General features: G+C 34.6%; 1 protein-coding gene and 1 long non-coding RNA gene across 2 annotated transcripts in view; one reads left to right on the forward strand and one right to left on the reverse strand.

Moving 5' to 3' along the window:
• Window positions 1-19,414, forward strand: part of LIPC (lipase C, hepatic type) — a 223,060-nt gene that overhangs the window by 166,933 nt on the left and 36,713 nt on the right. Inside the window, exons 3-5 of the mRNA XM_051980732.1 lie at window positions 5,194-5,376; window positions 8,825-8,942; window positions 17,340-17,573. Coding sequence (XP_051836692.1) covers window positions 5,194-5,376; window positions 8,825-8,942; window positions 17,340-17,573 — 535 coding nt within the window. The remainder of the gene's footprint in view (window positions 1-5,193; window positions 5,377-8,824; window positions 8,943-17,339; window positions 17,574-19,414) is intronic.
• On the reverse strand, window positions 1,287-5,267 carry LOC127551197 (uncharacterized). The gene is made up of 2 exons (XR_007951026.1): window positions 5,169-5,267; window positions 1,287-1,555 (listed from the first exon to the last, which is right to left on the reverse strand). It is a non-coding gene; the product is annotated as an uncharacterized LOC127551197 (long non-coding RNA).

Genomic DNA, 19,414 nt, shown 5'->3' on the forward strand with positions numbered 1-19,414 from the left:
GTTCCACAACAGCATGGTTGCATAGATTCTGGATAACAGAGGATGGTCTCATACTCTCCCAGTCACCAACAGACTGAAGCAAGGGTGTTTGCTCCCCTTATTTTTAGCATAATATTTTCAGTAATGATGTCACTGCTTTTAACAAGGATGAACATAGCCTCCCCACTAATGGTAAATTACTTAACTTGAAAAGTCTACAAGCAAAGACTAACACAGAAAGTTGGCACACAAGTTTTTGTTCACAGATAATTGTGCACTCAATACAGCCTCTAAAGCTGAGATGCAACCGAGTATAGAAGGTTCTCTGCCATGTGTACTAATTTTGTTCTCCTTCAGGCCACCCTGCATCATTCCTACATGGAACACCAGTTATCACAAATGGAGAGATTTTGAATGCTGTGGATAAGTTATCTTGGCAATATGTTGGCTATATACAGAGATGATGAGGTTGACATACACATTGCCAGAGCTAGCTCTATGTTTAGGAGGTTCTGAAGGAAAAGTGTGAGAGAGTTGGCATTAGGCTGCCTACCAAACTAAAGGTCTACAGAGTTGTGGATTAAAGCAAAACGGTTTCTCCTCTGCCTTTCCCAGCTCCTCCCACAGGGACTCGAGGAAACAGAATTCCTGCCATTTGAATTGTCTTAAGAAGATTCTGAAGCTCACCTACCAAGATAAGGTACCGGACAGAGATGTCCTTCCTTGAGTTGAACTGCCAAACATTCAGACTCTACTGCAGGTGCAACTCTGATGGATTGGCTGTGTTGCTTGAATGCCAAATGTATGTTTGCTTAAAAGACTATTTTATAGAGAATTCACACAAGACAAGTGCTTACACAGTGATCATAAGAAGAAGCGCTAGAAGGACACTCTCAACATCTCTCCAAAGAACTATGGAATCAGTTGTGAGACATGAGATACACCGGCACATCTAACATGTGCCCACAACCAAGAAAGTGCTGTGTTTTTCATGCACAAAGCAGAATTGCAATCCCTCAAAATAAATGTGAGAGTTCAGATTTGGAGATATCTCCCTCCCAAATGATCCTATGAACTATTTATTCCTGACCTTTATTAGAGCCTTCTGAGTTTGTATTGATCTGATCAGCAACAGCTGAATGCACTGTACCTTGATCCCAACATGGTAACATCACTTTGGTGGTTATTTTTCATATCAAAGAAGACCAATCAATCCTACAAAAAAAGTTACTTATTACTTAAACGAAACATAAAAATTCTCTTGAAAATAAAAACATACAGAAGGAACTTCCAAATCTACTTGAATATTATGATCCAGAATCTCTTTTTAGTAATAGATCTAGAAATAATAGCATATGTTTATTGTTACAAAGCATATTATTTCATTTGATCATCGCAATAACCCTCTAAAGTAGGTTTCCCAGATTAAGTAACTGAGGCAAATTTCTCTTCATCTTTGTCAGTGTTCCTTCTGTCTTCTGGCATTGATTTAGACCACCCAAGCAGAAGATGTTGCCATCTGGCAGCTCTTTCCAGTACTGTATGCATCTTCTCAAATATTCTCCAATGGACTCCTCTAGGAAGAAGAATAAAGAAACTCTTTGGTCCCCATGCCATTTCATACCTCTGCCACCATCACTCAGCAACTTCTTTGAGATGCATTCTATTCAGATACATCACAGATTCAGATCCTCCTGGCATTGATCTACCAGCTCCCAAGTCATTCATGTTCTTTTTGTGTATGTGTGGGCTTGCTGACTCATATTAATTTTTTATTTATTTTTAATAGTTTTTTATTTACAAGTTATATGTATGGATAATTTTTCAGCATTGACAATTGCCATGTTCTTTTCTTAATGAGCTCAGTACCTGAATGAGAGCCTTTATCCCTCTACCTACCAAAATACCAAAATGAACTTCAACGTTCATGTTAATGTTCCTTCAACCTTTGCTTCCCAATTCATCAATTTTCTTACTTCCTCTAATAAACATTTTCACTCAACTTCAGCCACACAAAGGGATAATTAAACCTTAGTCTCACCGTCAACCACAAGAATGTTGTTACTTTGATAATAAAGAATTGATTTTGATATTAGATTTTTGATTTGATAATAAAGTATATGAAATTCCTTTATCCAACCATTCATCTTCTATAAGCCCATCTTTCCTTATGCCCCATTCCTCCTAGTTCTATTCTTCATCCTCACCATGACCTCCATCCCCTCCAAGCCTCAGTATTTTCAAGGCCATTACTCCTGTTCAGATTTAATTTTCTTCTTTTTTCCAGTCTTTATTTTCTACATTTCAAGTTCAAATTTACTCTCTTCTCTATTCTTAAATGACTTATTCCCTTGTTCTAGTACCATCATGCCTTGTCAAATGTCAACTCTAGATTACTCCTACCACTTTCTTCTTCCATTTTTTCTCACATAAAGCTGAATGGAGCTGTGGGAAGTTAAATAGATGAAAAAGACCTGAGAACTTTAGTAAATCTCAATCTGAATCACCAGTGTGACATGGCAACCTAAATAAATAAACCTATGTACTCTCAAGGTGTATTAATAAAGGTATGGTTCCCAAAGCAGAGATAATAATCTCACTATGCTCTGCCCTAGTCACATGACATCTGGAAGGATATTAACAGTCTGCTTCAGGCTCAGTGTAAACAGATGTTGAAATAATTGAATGCCATTTCATATGAGGATCAGTTAAAGGAAGTGGAGATTTTTAGCATGATGAAGACTTGGGACTACATAATAGTTGTGGCTTTCATATAAGAGGAGGATTAAACTTATTCTGCTTAAATAGAGGGAAGAACTTGAGTGAAATAGGTAGAAGTTGCAGGAAGGGAGATCTAAGCTTTATATAAAGAATTAATAGGATCCAAAATGAAGGAGGTGAGAATCCAGACCCTGTATCTAGAGTATTATCTTTCAGTTATTGGCACTACATTTTAGAAAAGACATTGAAATTTTGTTTTTCAGTAATTTTAGTTATGTCTTCCAACTCTTTGTGACCCCATTTGAGTTTTTCTTGGCAAAGATACTGGAGTGTTTCCCATTTTTTTCATCAGTTGAAGAAACAGGCAAACCATTTAAGTGACTTGTCCAGGATCACACAGCTAATAAATGTTTGAGGCCCAATTTGAACTCAGGTTCTTCAGAATTCAGGGCTGTTGCTCTATCCACTCTGCCACTGAGATACCTGGGTATTAAAATTCTAAGTTATATCTAGAAAACACTAAGGATGATGAGAGTACTTGAAATTATATCATATGCTGATTGGTCAAATATGCTGAAGATATTAAGCCTAAAGAAAATATGGTTTATTAAACACAATAGCATCTTCAAACATTTGAAGTCTTATCAGAAAAGGGAATACATATGCTTGGCTTGGTATCAAACATCTCTATTGAAAATCACAGAGAATCACAGATTGTTGTAAATAAGATCTTAATAAAGAAATTCTTAACCTGAAGGTTCATAATACCCTTACCCCAAGGGTTCTGTGGATAGATTTTTGAAAATCTGTAAACTTGGGAGATGCAAAACTGCATCTTTATTTTCACTAATCTCTAACTGAAATTTAACATTTTATTTTAAAATATTATCTTGAGAAAAGATTTGTAGGCTTCAGTTGATTGCCAAAGGACAGATTACCATGAGATATACACAAAAAAAAATTAAAGATGTCTATCTTGACAAGTAGAGTTGTCAAGGAAAGACATATCTATGTATATATTTCTAGCTATATGATCATAACATCATTATTTATAATACAAAAGTCTAGGAAAAATACAAACTCAATAATTGAGGAATGGCTGAACAAACTGCAATATATGAATGTAATGAAATATTATGCTGTAAGAAATGACAAAATATGAATAATTCAGAGAAACATGGAAAGATGTGCATTCAGTGATGCAAACTAAAGAAAGCAGAGTCAAAAGAACAATATACATCATAGCTACAATGGTATAAAGAAAAACACATCTAAATTCAAAACTGAGGTAAAATATAAAGGCCAAATATCAGTACTAATTTATTAAGATTAATTTCTTACTTAATTTATTAAGATTAAGCTGCTGAGTTGTCAATTGCTAGCATGTACTAAGTAGTTTTGGTTAAGTACTTTCAAGAAATGTACTTTATAGGGAGGATTGTTTAGGTAGTGGTTGAGAGGTAGCTATTACATCAACACACACTATAATAACATTAAAAAGCTAGAGCTGTCTAAAAGTAAAATGAGTTGCCTTAAGTAATAATGACTTTCTTGTTTTTAAGCTAAGTCAGCATGATCATTGCTGAGATTTTTTGAAGAAACTCCTACCATTATGTAAATTGGAACCTTATTTATTTACCTACAAAACCACTAAAAAATTTATTATTATTATGAAGCATCTCCTTGAAGACCACTACTGATGGAAGATAGAATCTCATGAAGCAGCCTATCTTATTTTCATACACTTCTTATGAAAAGTTTTTCCCTTTTATTCACTTTTATAATTTAATATTATTATTATTCCCTTTTCCCTTTTATTTATTTTTCCTATTCATTTATTATTTCCCTTTTATTTATTTATTCCTTTTAAATTCCTGTTTATTTTCCATTTATTATTTATCTTCCATTTATTCCTTTTAAAAATTTTTCCCTTTTCCCCTTAGTTTATTTCCTATAACTTTAGCCCAATAGTTCTCATTCTATTATGAAGAGGATTTTTGCTGCAGGTATGTTTTAATGAGGTGACCTCTGAGGTCCTTTCCAACTCTGAGATTATATGATCCATTGATTTACTGAACTCCTATTTTGTGTAAGACATAATGCTGAGTACCCTATGGGATGCAAAGGTGTATAAAGCAAGGCCTTGGACCTTAACAAACACAGCAAACACAAATAATGATAGCCCAAGGTAGAATGCCAAAAGTGCCAAAGAAGAGGAAGAGATCATTTTAACCTAGGAAAGTCAAGACAAATTTCGAGGAAAAGGTGACATCTGAGTTTTGAATGATACCTAGGATTTCATTACTTATTATCTAGAACTACATTGAACTGGGTTCAATGGAAATTTCCAAAGATTGAAATATTTTATTTCCCGTTAGGAAGAAAAAGATTAATCATATATTAGGAGGAAAGAAAAAGAAGAGAGTGGTAAAGAAGGAAAGGAAGAAAAGTGAGACCAAGAAGCTTACTTTGCTCAGTTTCCCCTTCCCACAGGTGGATGGCATGCTGGAGAAATGGATTTGGGAAATGGCAGCAGCACTCAAGTCTCAGAAATCCAATCAAGTGAATGTGATTGTGGCTGACTGGATCACCTTGGCACACCAACACTATGCCATTGCTGTCCGAAACACTCGGCAAGTTGGCCAGGAAATTGCAAGTTTCCTGGAGTGGCTAGAGGTAAGAACTTTCACCTCCTCTTCTATTCCTTTCTTCTCAGAACCAATTCCAGGAGTCTGAGTAAATATAGTTTACTTTAATCTACTTAATTTAATTCACTTAAAGCTATTTAGTAAATCATTTCTGGATCTCATTGGTTTAGATATTAACCATTTGTTAAGATATATCTCATCCATGAAATCCTCAGAGAATTCTTGCAAACATTTAACTTGTTTCATAAATAAATTTGGGTATCCACATTAAATTCAGCATTAGGTCAAAACTGTTGTGCTAATTAAAAGAAGATCAGGTTTATAACTCCTAAACTTCCAGTCTAGATGAAATAGGAAGATCAAAAAGGGAGACAGGAAGGAAGGGAGGATGAAGGAAGAAAGTAAGGATTTCAAGAACACTAATATTTTCAAATGTTAAGTAGTCTTTTTAAAGTATTTATTAAGTATTAATTTTAAGTAGAATAAAATTCATTTTATAGCAAATTCTAATATTTACTTTTTTTAAATCTAGAGGATCATAATAGTAGTTTGAATGCATAAACTATATATTTGCCTACCAGGGACATTGACAAACATGTCTTTCATTTTCCTAAAAACATTAGGTTCTTTGTACCCTAATCAGATGGTATCTTTGCATAAAGTTAATGAGCCTCTGTCTCACTCTTCCAATATCTTTTTCTCCCCATCGCTTTTCACTTATACGTATACATTTTCACATTTATTCTATATGTTGTACCTTTCCCTCTATATTCTCTCCCTGTTTTATCCCTTTAATTCGCCACAATGTAGATATAAAGCATATTTAAATGTTTTATTATTACTTTTAACTTTTTATGTCACTTTTATTTTTGGATATTATTACCTCTTCTTCCCCCCCAAAAAAGAAACCTTTTAGCAAATTAATACAATTAAGCATTAATTAGCTGATATTCCTGTAGCCACATCTGATAGCAACCTATGAAGTAAGTTTAATTATGTTTTATTTATTGAATAGAAGTAGTTCTTCCCTGTTCTTAATGTAAAAAGCAGATGATTAAGATGTTTATATTATGTTTAAACTTAGATTGCCTATGATCGATTTTTTTCTTATATATTAAAGGTCCTTAGGAGGAAGAAAAGGCTTTCAGTCTTACATTAGAGTTTTCAGAATAAAATAATGGATTTTCCTCATTTTTTCCCCAGGATTGATACTGAAATAGAAGTCTGATAGCAAAAGCAAACATTCCATCCTTGCTCTAGTTGTCAGAATTTTCACTAAGTCTGAAAATCTCCTCAAAAAGATCAAAAAATTTTTAAATGAAATTATGACTTTTTCCCAGAAAGAGACTAGCTGGCATAATTCTTCCTAGTGAGAATAACCAGATTTCACTCTGAGACAGACTTCAGAGTTGTTTTCATCATCGGTGCTGAGGTTTCTAATCTCAGAGTTGAAACAGTCCTTAAAGAATACTCAGTCCAATCTATACTTGAACAATAATCACTTCTACAATAACTCTAAGAATTGACTTCCCATCTTTTGTCTGAATAGCTCTTAAGAGGAAGAACCCATGATCTTACATTATATTTTTGACTAACACAACCTTTGGAAGTTTTTCTTTCTACCAAACCTAAATTTAAATTGTGGCTTCTAATCGTTGCCCATAGATCTGCACTCTGGGGCAAAGAGCAAATTAAATTCTTTTGACAACTAGACAATTAGATGGACTAAGTTATGTTTCTAGAAAATCTCCTTTCCTATTATTATAAATATCTTGGAGGTTGGATACGAAGTATGAGGGGGCATTCTACCTCCTATCTTCTGGAAGTTATATCAGGATATTCCTCGAGTACTCATCCAACATGATAAGGGGTGGGGGTGCAGTGGAAAAGGAGTCCACAAGCAAACTATCCTGAACCCAGGGAAGGGGGAACAATCACCAGCTTCTACAATCTGAAATCTGACTGTTGCCACATAGTAGGCACAGGAATTGATCAACAATTCCTCCAGTATTTCTCCAGTATCTACCTCTCTCATTAGGTGAACTGAACTAAAAACAACCACATCTAAGGTACCAAGTCCATCTGCAGGACAGTCCTCTCCATTGCTAAATGGTTCTCCTTGGTTAATTTAAATTTTAAAAAATAACAAAAATACCACTGCCAGATGTTACAACCAACATCAATAAAAGAATCTGTAGTCACATATACAAAGTCAACAACTTTAGATTCTATAGCAAAATTTTAACTCTCCTAGTAATCTTACATCTGAAAAGAGAGAAGAAAAAAGCAGAAAAAAAAACAATCTATACCTTTTTCAACTCTTCATATGTGATTTCAGATGACAGGATCATACTTAAAGCAGTTACCTACCTATGGCAATTTAATTAAATTAATCAATATGTATTAGACATCTATCTATGCAGATTACTGGACTAGGTGCTAAAAGATACAAAAAAAAATGAAAAAGATAGCATTTCTGCCCTTGTAGAGTTTACAATCTAATAATGAAGAATTTTTAAAAAAAACATTTATTAAACACTATATGCAAGGCACTGTGCTGAGTTCTGGGGATACAAATAGAAAAGTAAGGTAGTAAGAGGCATTTTTCATCTTTAGTGGAATGGTAGATATCCAATGGTATCATTTCATGATAATGAAGTCCATGGAAAGCAGACTCACTAAATCAGAAATTATTTATTAAACACCTGCTAAGTGCTAGGCACTGTGATGGGTATTAGAGATATAACACAAAAGTGAGATACTCCCTGTCCTCAAACAGATTACATATGTTTGATATCCCAACAACGGTGAATGCTTTCCCCTTTGGGGTGGGGCAGGGTACATGGTTTTTGTATTTTTTTTTGTTTTACTCCACCCCCTCTTTTTATGACTAGAGACAATTTTTATTCTACTCCTCAGAAAATAGAAAATATACAAAAGATATACTGTAGCCTATAAATGACATGAACAAGTATCTCTCTCCAGTGAATCCCATCTTCCCATCAGGGTTCTGTATGTTGTTATGGAGAAAACCATAGTAGGATATAAAGACCCAACCCATTCACTGTCTAGGTAATTGGAATTGAAAAGAAAAAAAATTTCCCTGAATGTTCTTTGTCCATCTGTACTGTATTGGCTTCTGTGAGAGAAAGAAAACACATCGGGAGAAAAATCTGAGGCATATGTCAAATATTCCTGGAGACCTTATTCCCCTTCTTCTTTCAAGTGGAAAAAGGACTGGAGTAAGAGAAAACAGATCTGAGCCAATAGTTTCAAAGACTAAAGGGAATAGGGCAAGTCTTGAGCTGAGCCGAGGGGAGTCAACAAGATCATCCATCCTTTTTCAATTTGAACCCAGATCCAAAGAATCCCTCAGCACTTGGGGGCAGTTCAGACACACCATGGAGAGTTCCCATTGTGGACCATTTTCAGCTCTACTTTTCTCATGCTAAAAACAAGGCACTGCTGTCTTCCAGGAGGCCGTTCAATTTTCAAGAAGCAATGTTCATCTAATTGGGTACAGCCTTGGAGCTCATGTCTCAGGATTTGCTGGCAGCTATATTAATGGTACAAACAAGATTGGAAGAATTACAGGTAAAATGACTCATAATTAATAATTTCTGAAAATCCAGTTTGCTTTCTTCTTCATTCCTACATTGATGTTTTAAAGTACAGACCAACTTTTCCATCAGCATGGCAATTAAAGTTCCTTTGCTTCCTCTACTCTCTGGCAGATCACCACAGGATGAGTTACAGTGATAATTCTAACATTATCACTGACACAGCTTCTCTTTTTAGGTGTCTCAGGGCGAATTATAAACCTAATTCATATTGGCTCCCTTCCAATTAATATTTTTGGTAGATATACCAAAGAGTGTCTAAAATAAGATTATCAGTATATTTTTGTAGTAGGAGAGAGAGAGAGACAGAAAGAGACAGAGAGAGTCAGAGAAACAGACAGAGACAGAGAGATGAAGTTCTTATCTCCTAATTTGTCATACTATCTGAGCCAATTCTGTACCTCAATTTCTTCCCTAGTGAAACAAAATTCCTTCTTCTGGAGCATGTTATTTTTTGAGAACCCCAGAAGATATATGCATACATATATATACATACATATGTGTGTGGGTGTGGGTATATAAATATATATATATAGTTCCTGTTATTTCAATTTAATTCAATAAGCATTCCTTAAGTACCTACTGTGTACCAGTACTGTTCTAGGTGGCAGAGATACATAGTGTAATAGTTAAAATTAAAAGTTCCAAGCACAATCAATACATTAGTAAAGCCTGAATTTATCAATACATGGAATCTCCACATCCTTAGCAAAGCTAAGACTCCAATGAGGAGGGACAATTCTATTTTATAGTTTTGGGGAGAACAGACCAAAGAACAGGTTTTTGTACTCAGGGAACAAATTATAATTGGTTAAAAGAGTTTGTCATCATGAATGGTAAAATTAATGTGATTGGTTACAGAACTGAGGCATGGGGAACAATATGATTAGTTGGAAATTGAGAATGAGGGGCTAACAACAACTCCTTCCCTCAGTGACTAAGATACGTTCATTGTTTGAGTCCATTTGCAAGGTTAGAGGTAGTGGAGTAGATTTCTTTTGGATAGCAAACCAGACATCCTGCAAGGGTAACATCCTTGACACAAGAGTAGAATATTGATTAACAAGAGAAGTGGATTTCTAAACTTAACTCGTTATATGACAGCTGAATTTCTGAATTAAGTTCAGAGACAAAGAACTATAATTTAGGCAGTTATAGGACAAAATCAATTAACTATAAATGGGATCAATAAAAAAGGCAGAATCAATTTTATTATTTCAAGAAACAAAAATGAAGAGTCTATACTCAAGTAGTTAAGTTCTGTGGGGAAACATTGGGCACTAAGATAAATAAATAAATATATTTTCAAAGAAAATGGGAGGGAGACATATTAACAAACAGGAGTCAGGGATAAGCAAAGGCTACAGAAATCTAGAAAGTGGCAAATCTTAACAATTTGCTGCTCATTTAAAGCTACTTTCTTGTTCTTGTTGTTTTTAATTAAGTTGGATAACTTATCTCTAAATGCAAATACTAAAAAAGAAAGATGCTCAGATTTTGCTGATGGTGAATGGACATCAATTATTCCATGCAGTTCCCCAATTTAAGTGACTCCCTACTAGTTTATTTTGTTGAGTTTTCTGTTGTTGTTTTTTTTTTTCCCTACTAGTTGTGCCAGGGGCATTGTTGGGCTTGAAATTGGCACCGATACTGGCATCATGGCTTGTGGTTTAAGCCTAGAGTGTTTCAAGGTTCACCCTGACTTGAAAGAGTTCACAAGACTTCAGGCCCTGAGTTACAACCTCCCACTTTAGGACTCTGGAAGAAATCAATCTACAATAGCCTGAGAGCTACAATATACTTCTGTACCTACTAGCTAAGAGCCTCTAGACCCTGAGGCCTTAGATCTGATCTGTGTTCCAGGCCTTAGATCTAAGCCTCTATAACAGGTCTTAGATCTGGTCTGTGTTCCAGGCCTTAGATCTAAGCCTCTATAACAGGCCTTAGATCTGGTCTGTGCTCTATGACTTCACCTCCTCCTTTCTTGATTTTTTTCACGTTTCATTTGAAAATATGCAAAATATTGATCACCAAAGCATGATAAAGGCCATTTTAATTTTTTTAAAATATGGGACTAATGGAACAAGGGAGAAGAGAAAAAAAAATCTCACAGTGCCTGAAGAATAATCCTGAAAGTGGGTTAAAAGCCAAGTACTATCTGGGACTTCAAAGACAATTCCAAAGGGAGGGAAAGGAAAACAGAATGTAAGTAAACAGCATTGACTTGAGTCAGCAACAGGGTGTGCTTCTTATTAAACACAAACATACATATCAGTGGGAGGACCACTAGGCTTGAGTGTGTTTGTCTGCTTTCAGTTGAATAATAAGGTCCCAGGTTTGTTCTAAAAGTTCCAATAACATAGCAGCTATCTGAACAAATTTTGGAGAAAAGAACCTAAGTTTCCACTGAACTCTGCAGTACAAGATAGGGTTTTGTTTATCTAAGAAAACCAGTTTTATTATTCCCAAATTAAAAAAAGAAAAAAAGTAACAATAAAGGCACTTCTTTCAGGGCTTGTATTTGGGATCTATCAATGAACTAACAAATGTTTTAGTTAGCCTATACTCTGATCCTCTATCCTCCCAGTCTCCTGATTCTTCATTACCTCATTTGGGATTTTCTTGGTAAAAATCCTGCAGTGATTGACCCTTTCCTTCTCCAGCTCATTTTACAGATGAGGAAACTGAAGCAGACAGGGTTAAGTGACGCACCCAGGATCACACAGCTAATAAATGTCTCAAATAAGAGTTGAATTCAGGAAGATGAGTCTTCTTGACTCAAGCCCAGCATTCTCTCCATTGTACCAGCTAGCTGCCCTTCCAATCTCCCAGATTTGGAATCTCAGCCTTATCGTGGACTTCTCATTCTCCCTCACCCACATTTTTAATTAGTTGGTAAATCTTGCCTGATTACCTCCACCATAGCTCTTGTATCTCACCCCTTACTTATATTCACACAGATACTACCTAATTCATTCAGGCCTTCATCACCTCTGATCTGCACTATTGCAACATCCTACATCTAGTCCATCCTACATACTCCTACTAACATAATTTTCCTTAACTACATATCTGACTATGTGATTCATTCAACTCTAGTGACTTCCTCTTGCTGCTAAGATAAAAAGCCAAACTTCTCTATTTGGCTTTTAATGCCCTGTATAACCAGATCAGCTTCACTGATCATTACTCTCTTCAAATATTTTCTAGTTATGTGATTCTGGGCAAGTCACTTAATCTTTGTTTGTCCTATGATCTTGTGATAAAGAGAGCCATCTACACCCAGAGAGAGGGCTGTGAGAACTGAGTGTGGACCACAACATAGCATTTTTATTCTTTTTGCTGTTGTTTGCTTGCATTTTGTTTTCTTTCTCATTTTTTTTTCTTTTTGATCTGATTTTTCTTGTGCAGCAAGATAATTGTATAAATATGTGTACATATATTGGATTTAACATATATTTTAACATGTTTAACATATATTGGATTACTTGCCATCTAGGGGAGGGGCTGGGAGGGAGGAGGGGAAAATTTGGAACACAAAGTTTTGCAAGAGTCAATGTTTTGTTTTTTGTTTTTTTTCATATTAGTAATATTTTATTTTCCTCAATTACATGTTTTTTTTTAATTTTTATTTAATAATTACTTTATATTGACACTCGTTTCTGTTCCGATTTTTTTTTTCCCCTCCCTCTCTCCACCCTCTCCCCTAGATGGCAAGCAGTCCTTTATATGTTGGATATGTTGCAGTATATCCTAGATACAATATATGTTTGCAGAACCGAACAGTTCTCTTGCATAGGGAGAATTGGATTCAGAAGGTATAAATAACCCGGGAAGAAAAACAAAAATGCAGATAGTTCACATTCATTTCCCAGTGTTCTTTCTTTGGGTGTAGCTGCTTTTGTCCGTCATTTATCAATTGAAACTCAGGTCTCTTTGTCAAAGAAATCCACTTCCATCAAAATATGTCCTCATACAATATCGTTGTCGAAGTGTATAATGATCTCCTGGTTCTGCTCATTTCACTTAGCATCAGTTCATGTAAGTCTCGCCAGTCCTCTCTGTATTCATCCTGCTGGTCATTTCTTACAGAACAATAATATTCCATAACATTCATATACCACAATTTACCCAGCCATTCTCCAATTGATGGGCATCCATTCATTTTCCAGTTTCTAGCCACTACAACAGGGCTGCTACAAACATTTTGGCACATACAGGTCCCTTTCCCTTCTTTAGTATTTCTTTGGGATATAAGCCCAATAGAAACACTGCTGGATCAAAGGGTATGCACAGTTTGATAACTTTTTGGGCATAATTCCAGATTGCTCTCCAGAATGGTTGGATTCGTTCACAACTCCACCAACAATGCATTAGTGTCCCAGTTTTCCCGCATCCCCTCCAACATTCATCATTATTTTTTCCTGTCATCTTAGCCAATCTGACAGGTGTGTAGTGGTATCTCAGAGTTGTCTTAATTTGCATTTCTCTGATCAATAATGATTTGGAACACTCTTTCATATGAGTGGTAATAGTTTCAATTTCATCTCCTGAAAATTGTCTGTTCATATCCTTTGACCATTTATCAATTGGAGAATGGCTTGATTTCTTATAAATTTGAGTCAGTTCTCTATATATTTTGGAAATGAGGCCTTTATCAGAACCTTTAACTGTGAAAATGTTTTCCCAGTTTGTTGCTTCCCTTCTAATCTTGTTTGCATTAGTTTTATTTGTACAAAGGCTTTTTAATTTGATGTAATCAAAATTTTCTATTTTGTGATCAGTAATGGTCTCTAGTTCATCTTTGGTCACAAATTTCTTTCTCCTCCACAAGTCTGAGAGATAAACTATTCTATGTTCCTCTAATTTATTTATAATCTCGTTCTTTATGCCTAGGTCATAGACCCATTTTGATCTTATCTTGGTATATGGTGTTAAGTGTGGGTCCATGCCTAATTTCTGCCATACTAATTTCCAATTATCCCAGCAGTTTTTATCAAATAATGAATTATTTTCCCAGAAGTTAGGGGCTTTGGGTTTGTCAAACACTAGATTGCTATAGTTGACTATTCTGTCTTGTGAACCTAGCCTTTTCCACTGATCCACTAATCTATTTTTTAGCCAATACCAAATGGTTTTGGTGACTGCTGCTTTATAATATAATTTTAGATCAGGTACAGCTAGGCCACCTTCATTTGATTTTTTTTTCATTAATTCCCTTGAGATTCTCGACTTTTTATTGTTCCATATGAATTTTGTTGTTATTTTTTCTAGATCAATAAAATATTTTCTTGGAAGTCTGATTGGTATAGCACTAAATAAATAGATTAGTTTAGGGAGTATTGTCATCTTTATTATGTTCGCTCGGCCGATCCAAGAGCACTTAATATTTTTCCAATTATTTAAGTCTGACTTTATTTGTGTGGAGACTTTTTTATAATTTTGCTCATATAATTCCTGACTTTCCTTTGGTAGATAGATTCCCAAATATTTTATGGTATCAACAGTTATTCTGAATGGAATTTCTCTTTGTATCTCTTGCTGTTGGGTTTTGTTGGTGATGTATAAAAATGCTGAGGATTTATGGGGATTTATTTTGTAGCCAGCTACTTTGCTAAAATTATGAATTATTTCCAATAGCTTTTTAGTAGAATCTCTGGGGTTCTCTAGGTATACCATCATATCATCTGCAAAGAGTGATAGTTTGGTTTCCTCATTGCCTACTCTAATTCCTTTAATATCTTTCTCGACTCTTATTGCCGAGGCTAGTGTTTCTAATACGATATTAAATAATAATGGTGATAGTGGGCAACCTTGCTTCACTCCAGATCTTACTGGGAAAGGTTCCAGTTTTTCCCCATTGCATATGATGCTTACTGATGGTTTTAAATATATGCTCCTGACTATTTTAAGGAAAAGTCCATTTATTCCTATGCTCTCAAGTGTTTTTATTAGGAATGGATGTTGGATTTTATCAAATGCTTTTTCTGCATCTATTGAGATGATCATATGGTTTTTGTTTATTCGGTTATTGATATAGTCAATTATGCTAATAGTTTTCCTAATATTGAACCAGCCCTGCATTCCTGGTATAAATCCTACTTGGTCATAGTGTATTATCCTGGTGACGATTTTCTGTAATCTTTTTGCTAATATTTTATTTAAGATTTTAGCATCAATATTCATTAGGGAGATTGGTCTATAATTTTCTTTCTCTGTTTTCAGCCTACCTGGTTTAGGTATCAGTACCATGTCTGTGTCATAAAAGGAGTTTGGTAGGACTCCTTCAATCCCTATTTTTTCAAATAGTTTATATAACATTGGAGTTAATTGTTCTTTAAATGTTTGGTAGAATTCACATGTAAATCCATCTGGTCCTGGGGATTTTTTCTTAGGGAGTTGATTGATAGTTTGTTCTATTTCTTTTTCTGAGATGGGACTGTTTAGGATATTTACTTCTTCCTCTGTTAGTTTGGGCAAGCTATATTTTTGGAGGTATTTTTCTATTTCATTTAAGTTGTCGAATTTATTGGCATAAAGTTGGGCAAAGTAACTCCTAATTATTGCTCTAATTTCCTCTTCGTTAGTGGCGAGTTCTCCCTTTTCATTTTTAAGACTAACAATTTGATTTTCCTCTTTCCTTTTTTTAATCAGATTTACTAAGGGTTTGTCTATTTTGTTGGTTTTTCATAGAACCAACTCTTGGTTTTATTAATTAATTCAATAGTTTTTTTACTTTCAATTTTATTGATCTCGCCTTTTATTTTTAGAATTTCAAGTTTAGTGTTTGACTGGGGGTTTTTAATTTGTTCCTTTTCTAGCATTTTTAGTTGCAAACCCAATTCATTGACCTTCTCTTTCTCTATTTTATACAAATAGGCCTCTAGAGATATGAAATTTCCCCTTATTACCGCTTTGGCTGCATCCCATACATTTTGGTATGATGTCTCATTATTATCGTTTTCTTGGGTGAAGTTATTAATTATGTCTATGATTTGCTGTTTCACCCAATCATTCTTTAGTATGAGATTATTTAGTTTCCAATTATTTTTTGGTCTACTTCCCCCTGGTTTTTTGTTGAATGTAATTTTCATTGCATTGTGGTCTGAAAAGGATGCATTTACTATTTCTGCCTTACTGCATTTGAGTTTGGGGTTGCAAGAGTCAATGTTGAAAAATTATCCATGAAGCAAATGTTTTTAAAATAAAAAGCTTTAATAAAAAGAAAACAGTCTATATCATATTTTTTAAAAATCTCTGTCCTAAAATGGGGCTCATAAGAATGCCTAACTCAAAATTATCATGAATGTTAGATGAGATACTTTGACTATATATTTACAGGTGTATTTATTGTCTTTCTCCAGTAGAATGGAAGCTCTTTGCCAATAGTGATTCTTATTCCCTCTGTTTTTCTGTATTACCAGCATCTTGCACTTTGTAGGTCCTTAATAAATACAGACTGATCGATGATCTGAACTTGAGGATGCTGACTCTAAATCTAACACCAATTCACTTGTATAGTTCTGAACCCTACTCCTCTTCTCTAAAATAAAGATAAGGATAATATTTGCACTACCTACCATCACAGAGCTGTGATGAGGAAATTATAAATTGTAAAGGGTTTGATTTGATTGAGGTATGAATGGGATGGATTACATCCTGTAAAACTGCAAAAGGCTTCTTATAAATGGGATCCATTATTATATTGTTCTTATCTTTTTTGGTGGGGTTTAGATATAAAATGTCTGAGAACAAATATCTATGTTATACTTTTATATTTATTGTTCTGTGGATTATTATAATGCCTGCTTTTTGCAGCTGAAAAAGAGGATTGGACTGGAATGTAGATTTGCCAAAAAGAAAACCTCTTTATTATTATCTTTATTTTAATCATAACTAAGGGCAAAATGGAAAACCAAATAGTTAGTGGCCAAGTACAGGTGAACAATATTGTGTCAATCTTACTGTATTTGTGAGTTTAAAAAAAAAACAAACCACAGTTTTAATGATCTAATTAGCATCTCTCAAGTGGCTTTGAAAGTACTAGAAATTATTTTTCCTAAGTAGACTAAGATTTCCCCCACAATTTTGTTTATACTCTCTAAAATATCATTTTTTCTAGACAACATTAAAGACAGACATCAACCCAACATACATCTGGATTATTTCACCACCAACACTAAATTATTTTATCTCTAATTACTGACAGTCTAATATATAAGATCATAGCATTATTGTGACAAGAAAACTCTAATTTTTGTCTTCTCTCTGTTCCCTCTTGCACAGGAAACAAGTTATGGAATTGGTGATGGAATATCACAAAGCTCAAAAGCAAAATTCATGCTCTTATTTTCTTGTACTTTCATATCAGGACTAGATGCAGCTGGTCCCTTGTTTGAAGGGACATCCCCCAGTGAACGCCTGTCACTAGATGATGCTGATTTTGTGGACGCTATTCACACATTCACCCAGGAGCACATGGGTCTGAGTGTGGGGATCAAACAGCCAGTAGCACATTATGATTTCTACCCCAATGGAGGCACCTTCCAGCCGGGTTGTCACTTCTTGCTCATGTACAGACACATCGCACAGCATGGCTTCCATGGTAAGAAAGGAAAGATTAGCCAAGAACTTTGGCTAATCAAGGTTCTTTCCTTAGCTCTTCTGGCAGTGGAATCCACAAAGGTTAAAAACCAACCCTCTATAAGCTTCAAAATCACAGTAAAGCAGTGACATGAAAAGCTCTTTGCCTTGGTTTGAAAAAGACACAATTGTCGTTGGACAGGTCATGTGGCCTTTCTGAAATGAATTTTTCTCATTGATAAAATGAAACAGTTGGCACAAAATTATTTCTAAGGTCACTTCAAGTTCTATGCTTTAAAAAGTAGCATGACAGTGTAGCAAGGTCAAATTAGGAGAGAAATGGAAGCCATTAAACCATACATAAGGATCCCTGTAGGCTATATATTAACTAAAAAAATTTACATATTAACATTACCTATGTTCTATTGCATTTTTATTTGTTTTTTTAAATATTTTCCAGTCACATTTTAGTCTGGTTTAGTCTATACTGGAAAGTGCTGTGGACTCAAGGGGTCACATGTTTGACATGTCTAGTGTGGTAGATGGAATGCTAGACAGATTCAGGAAAACTTGGTTAAATCCTGCCTCAAAATCTTACTAGTTTTGTGACTCTGGACAAATCACTAGACCTCTATTTGCTTATCTGTAAAATAGGAATAATAACAGAAATCTATTTCATAAGATTATTGTAAGGATCAAAGGAAAACATATAAATAAATGTCTATAAAAACACTTTGTAAACTTTAAAACACTACATAAATGCAAGCTATTATTATTATTTTTAAAAGTGTTATCTAATTCTGCCCTTAGAAAATATTGTTTGTAAAATTGTCCATTGGGGGGATTTTCCCCCTCTATTTTTTTCACCCTATCTTTTGGTGAGTCCTAGAGTTGGCTGGATACAAAATGATGCAAGGCCTACTACTCTGTGAGGTCACACTTTGCAATTTCTGATACATAGTTTTACACATTATAATTCAATTCAATTCAACAAATACTGATTAAGCTTCTACTATTTTTAAAGTGAGGGACAGTCTTAATATAGTCGATAGAGAAGAACGGCCTTGGAATCCACAAGAGTCAAGTCCCAGCTTGCACACAAATTTGCCCTGAACAAACCACTTAACTTCTCACAGAATTCCACAAAACTATAAAATTGCAGATCTGCATTGATGGAGGAAAGGGAATTTCCAACCTAAGAATTCCTTATGTGAAAGAAATTCCAAATTTAATGTAAATATATATTTATGTCTATATATACATATATGTGTATATAGACATAAATATATGTGTATATATATATACGTATATCACATCATATATACCAAATTGTGTGTTTGTAAATATGTATAAATACACACACACACACACACACTAAATTGTGTGTATGTATATACATGCACAAACTGTAAAGCCCTCAGTATTGTTCCCCCAATATTTTCCTACTTGATCATTATCTAAGGGAGAAGATAAAATACTTTGCCTCCCATTTGTATTAATATGGCTTATTAGGCTAGACCTAGCCCAGCCATCTGACCAACACAGAAATGTAACTGTAAGCTGGCCATTTCCACTCAAATCATGAAAACTGAAGGAACTGGAAAAACTTCTTTGCTCCTATCACAAAAAAAGCACTGATTAATCTGTCCTCTTCTTTAATCAGGAGATTCTATCAGTTTATAAAGCCATAACCATAAAATATTTATTCTTTAAATATTTTTAATGTTTTTATGACTCAAGTAATAATGTTTGTCAATTGTTATCTATTTGGCCTATTTCCATTTGACAACTAATCCATGTAAGGAGAAAGTTCTAAGGCCAATAGAAAAACAAAAGTCAACTTAATTTTTTTTTTTCCTGAGG

Source organism: Antechinus flavipes, chromosome 2 (genome assembly GCF_016432865.1).
Source record: "Antechinus flavipes isolate AdamAnt ecotype Samford, QLD, Australia chromosome 2, AdamAnt_v2, whole genome shotgun sequence".
NCBI classification, from domain to species: Eukaryota; Metazoa; Chordata; class Mammalia; order Dasyuromorphia; family Dasyuridae; genus Antechinus; species Antechinus flavipes.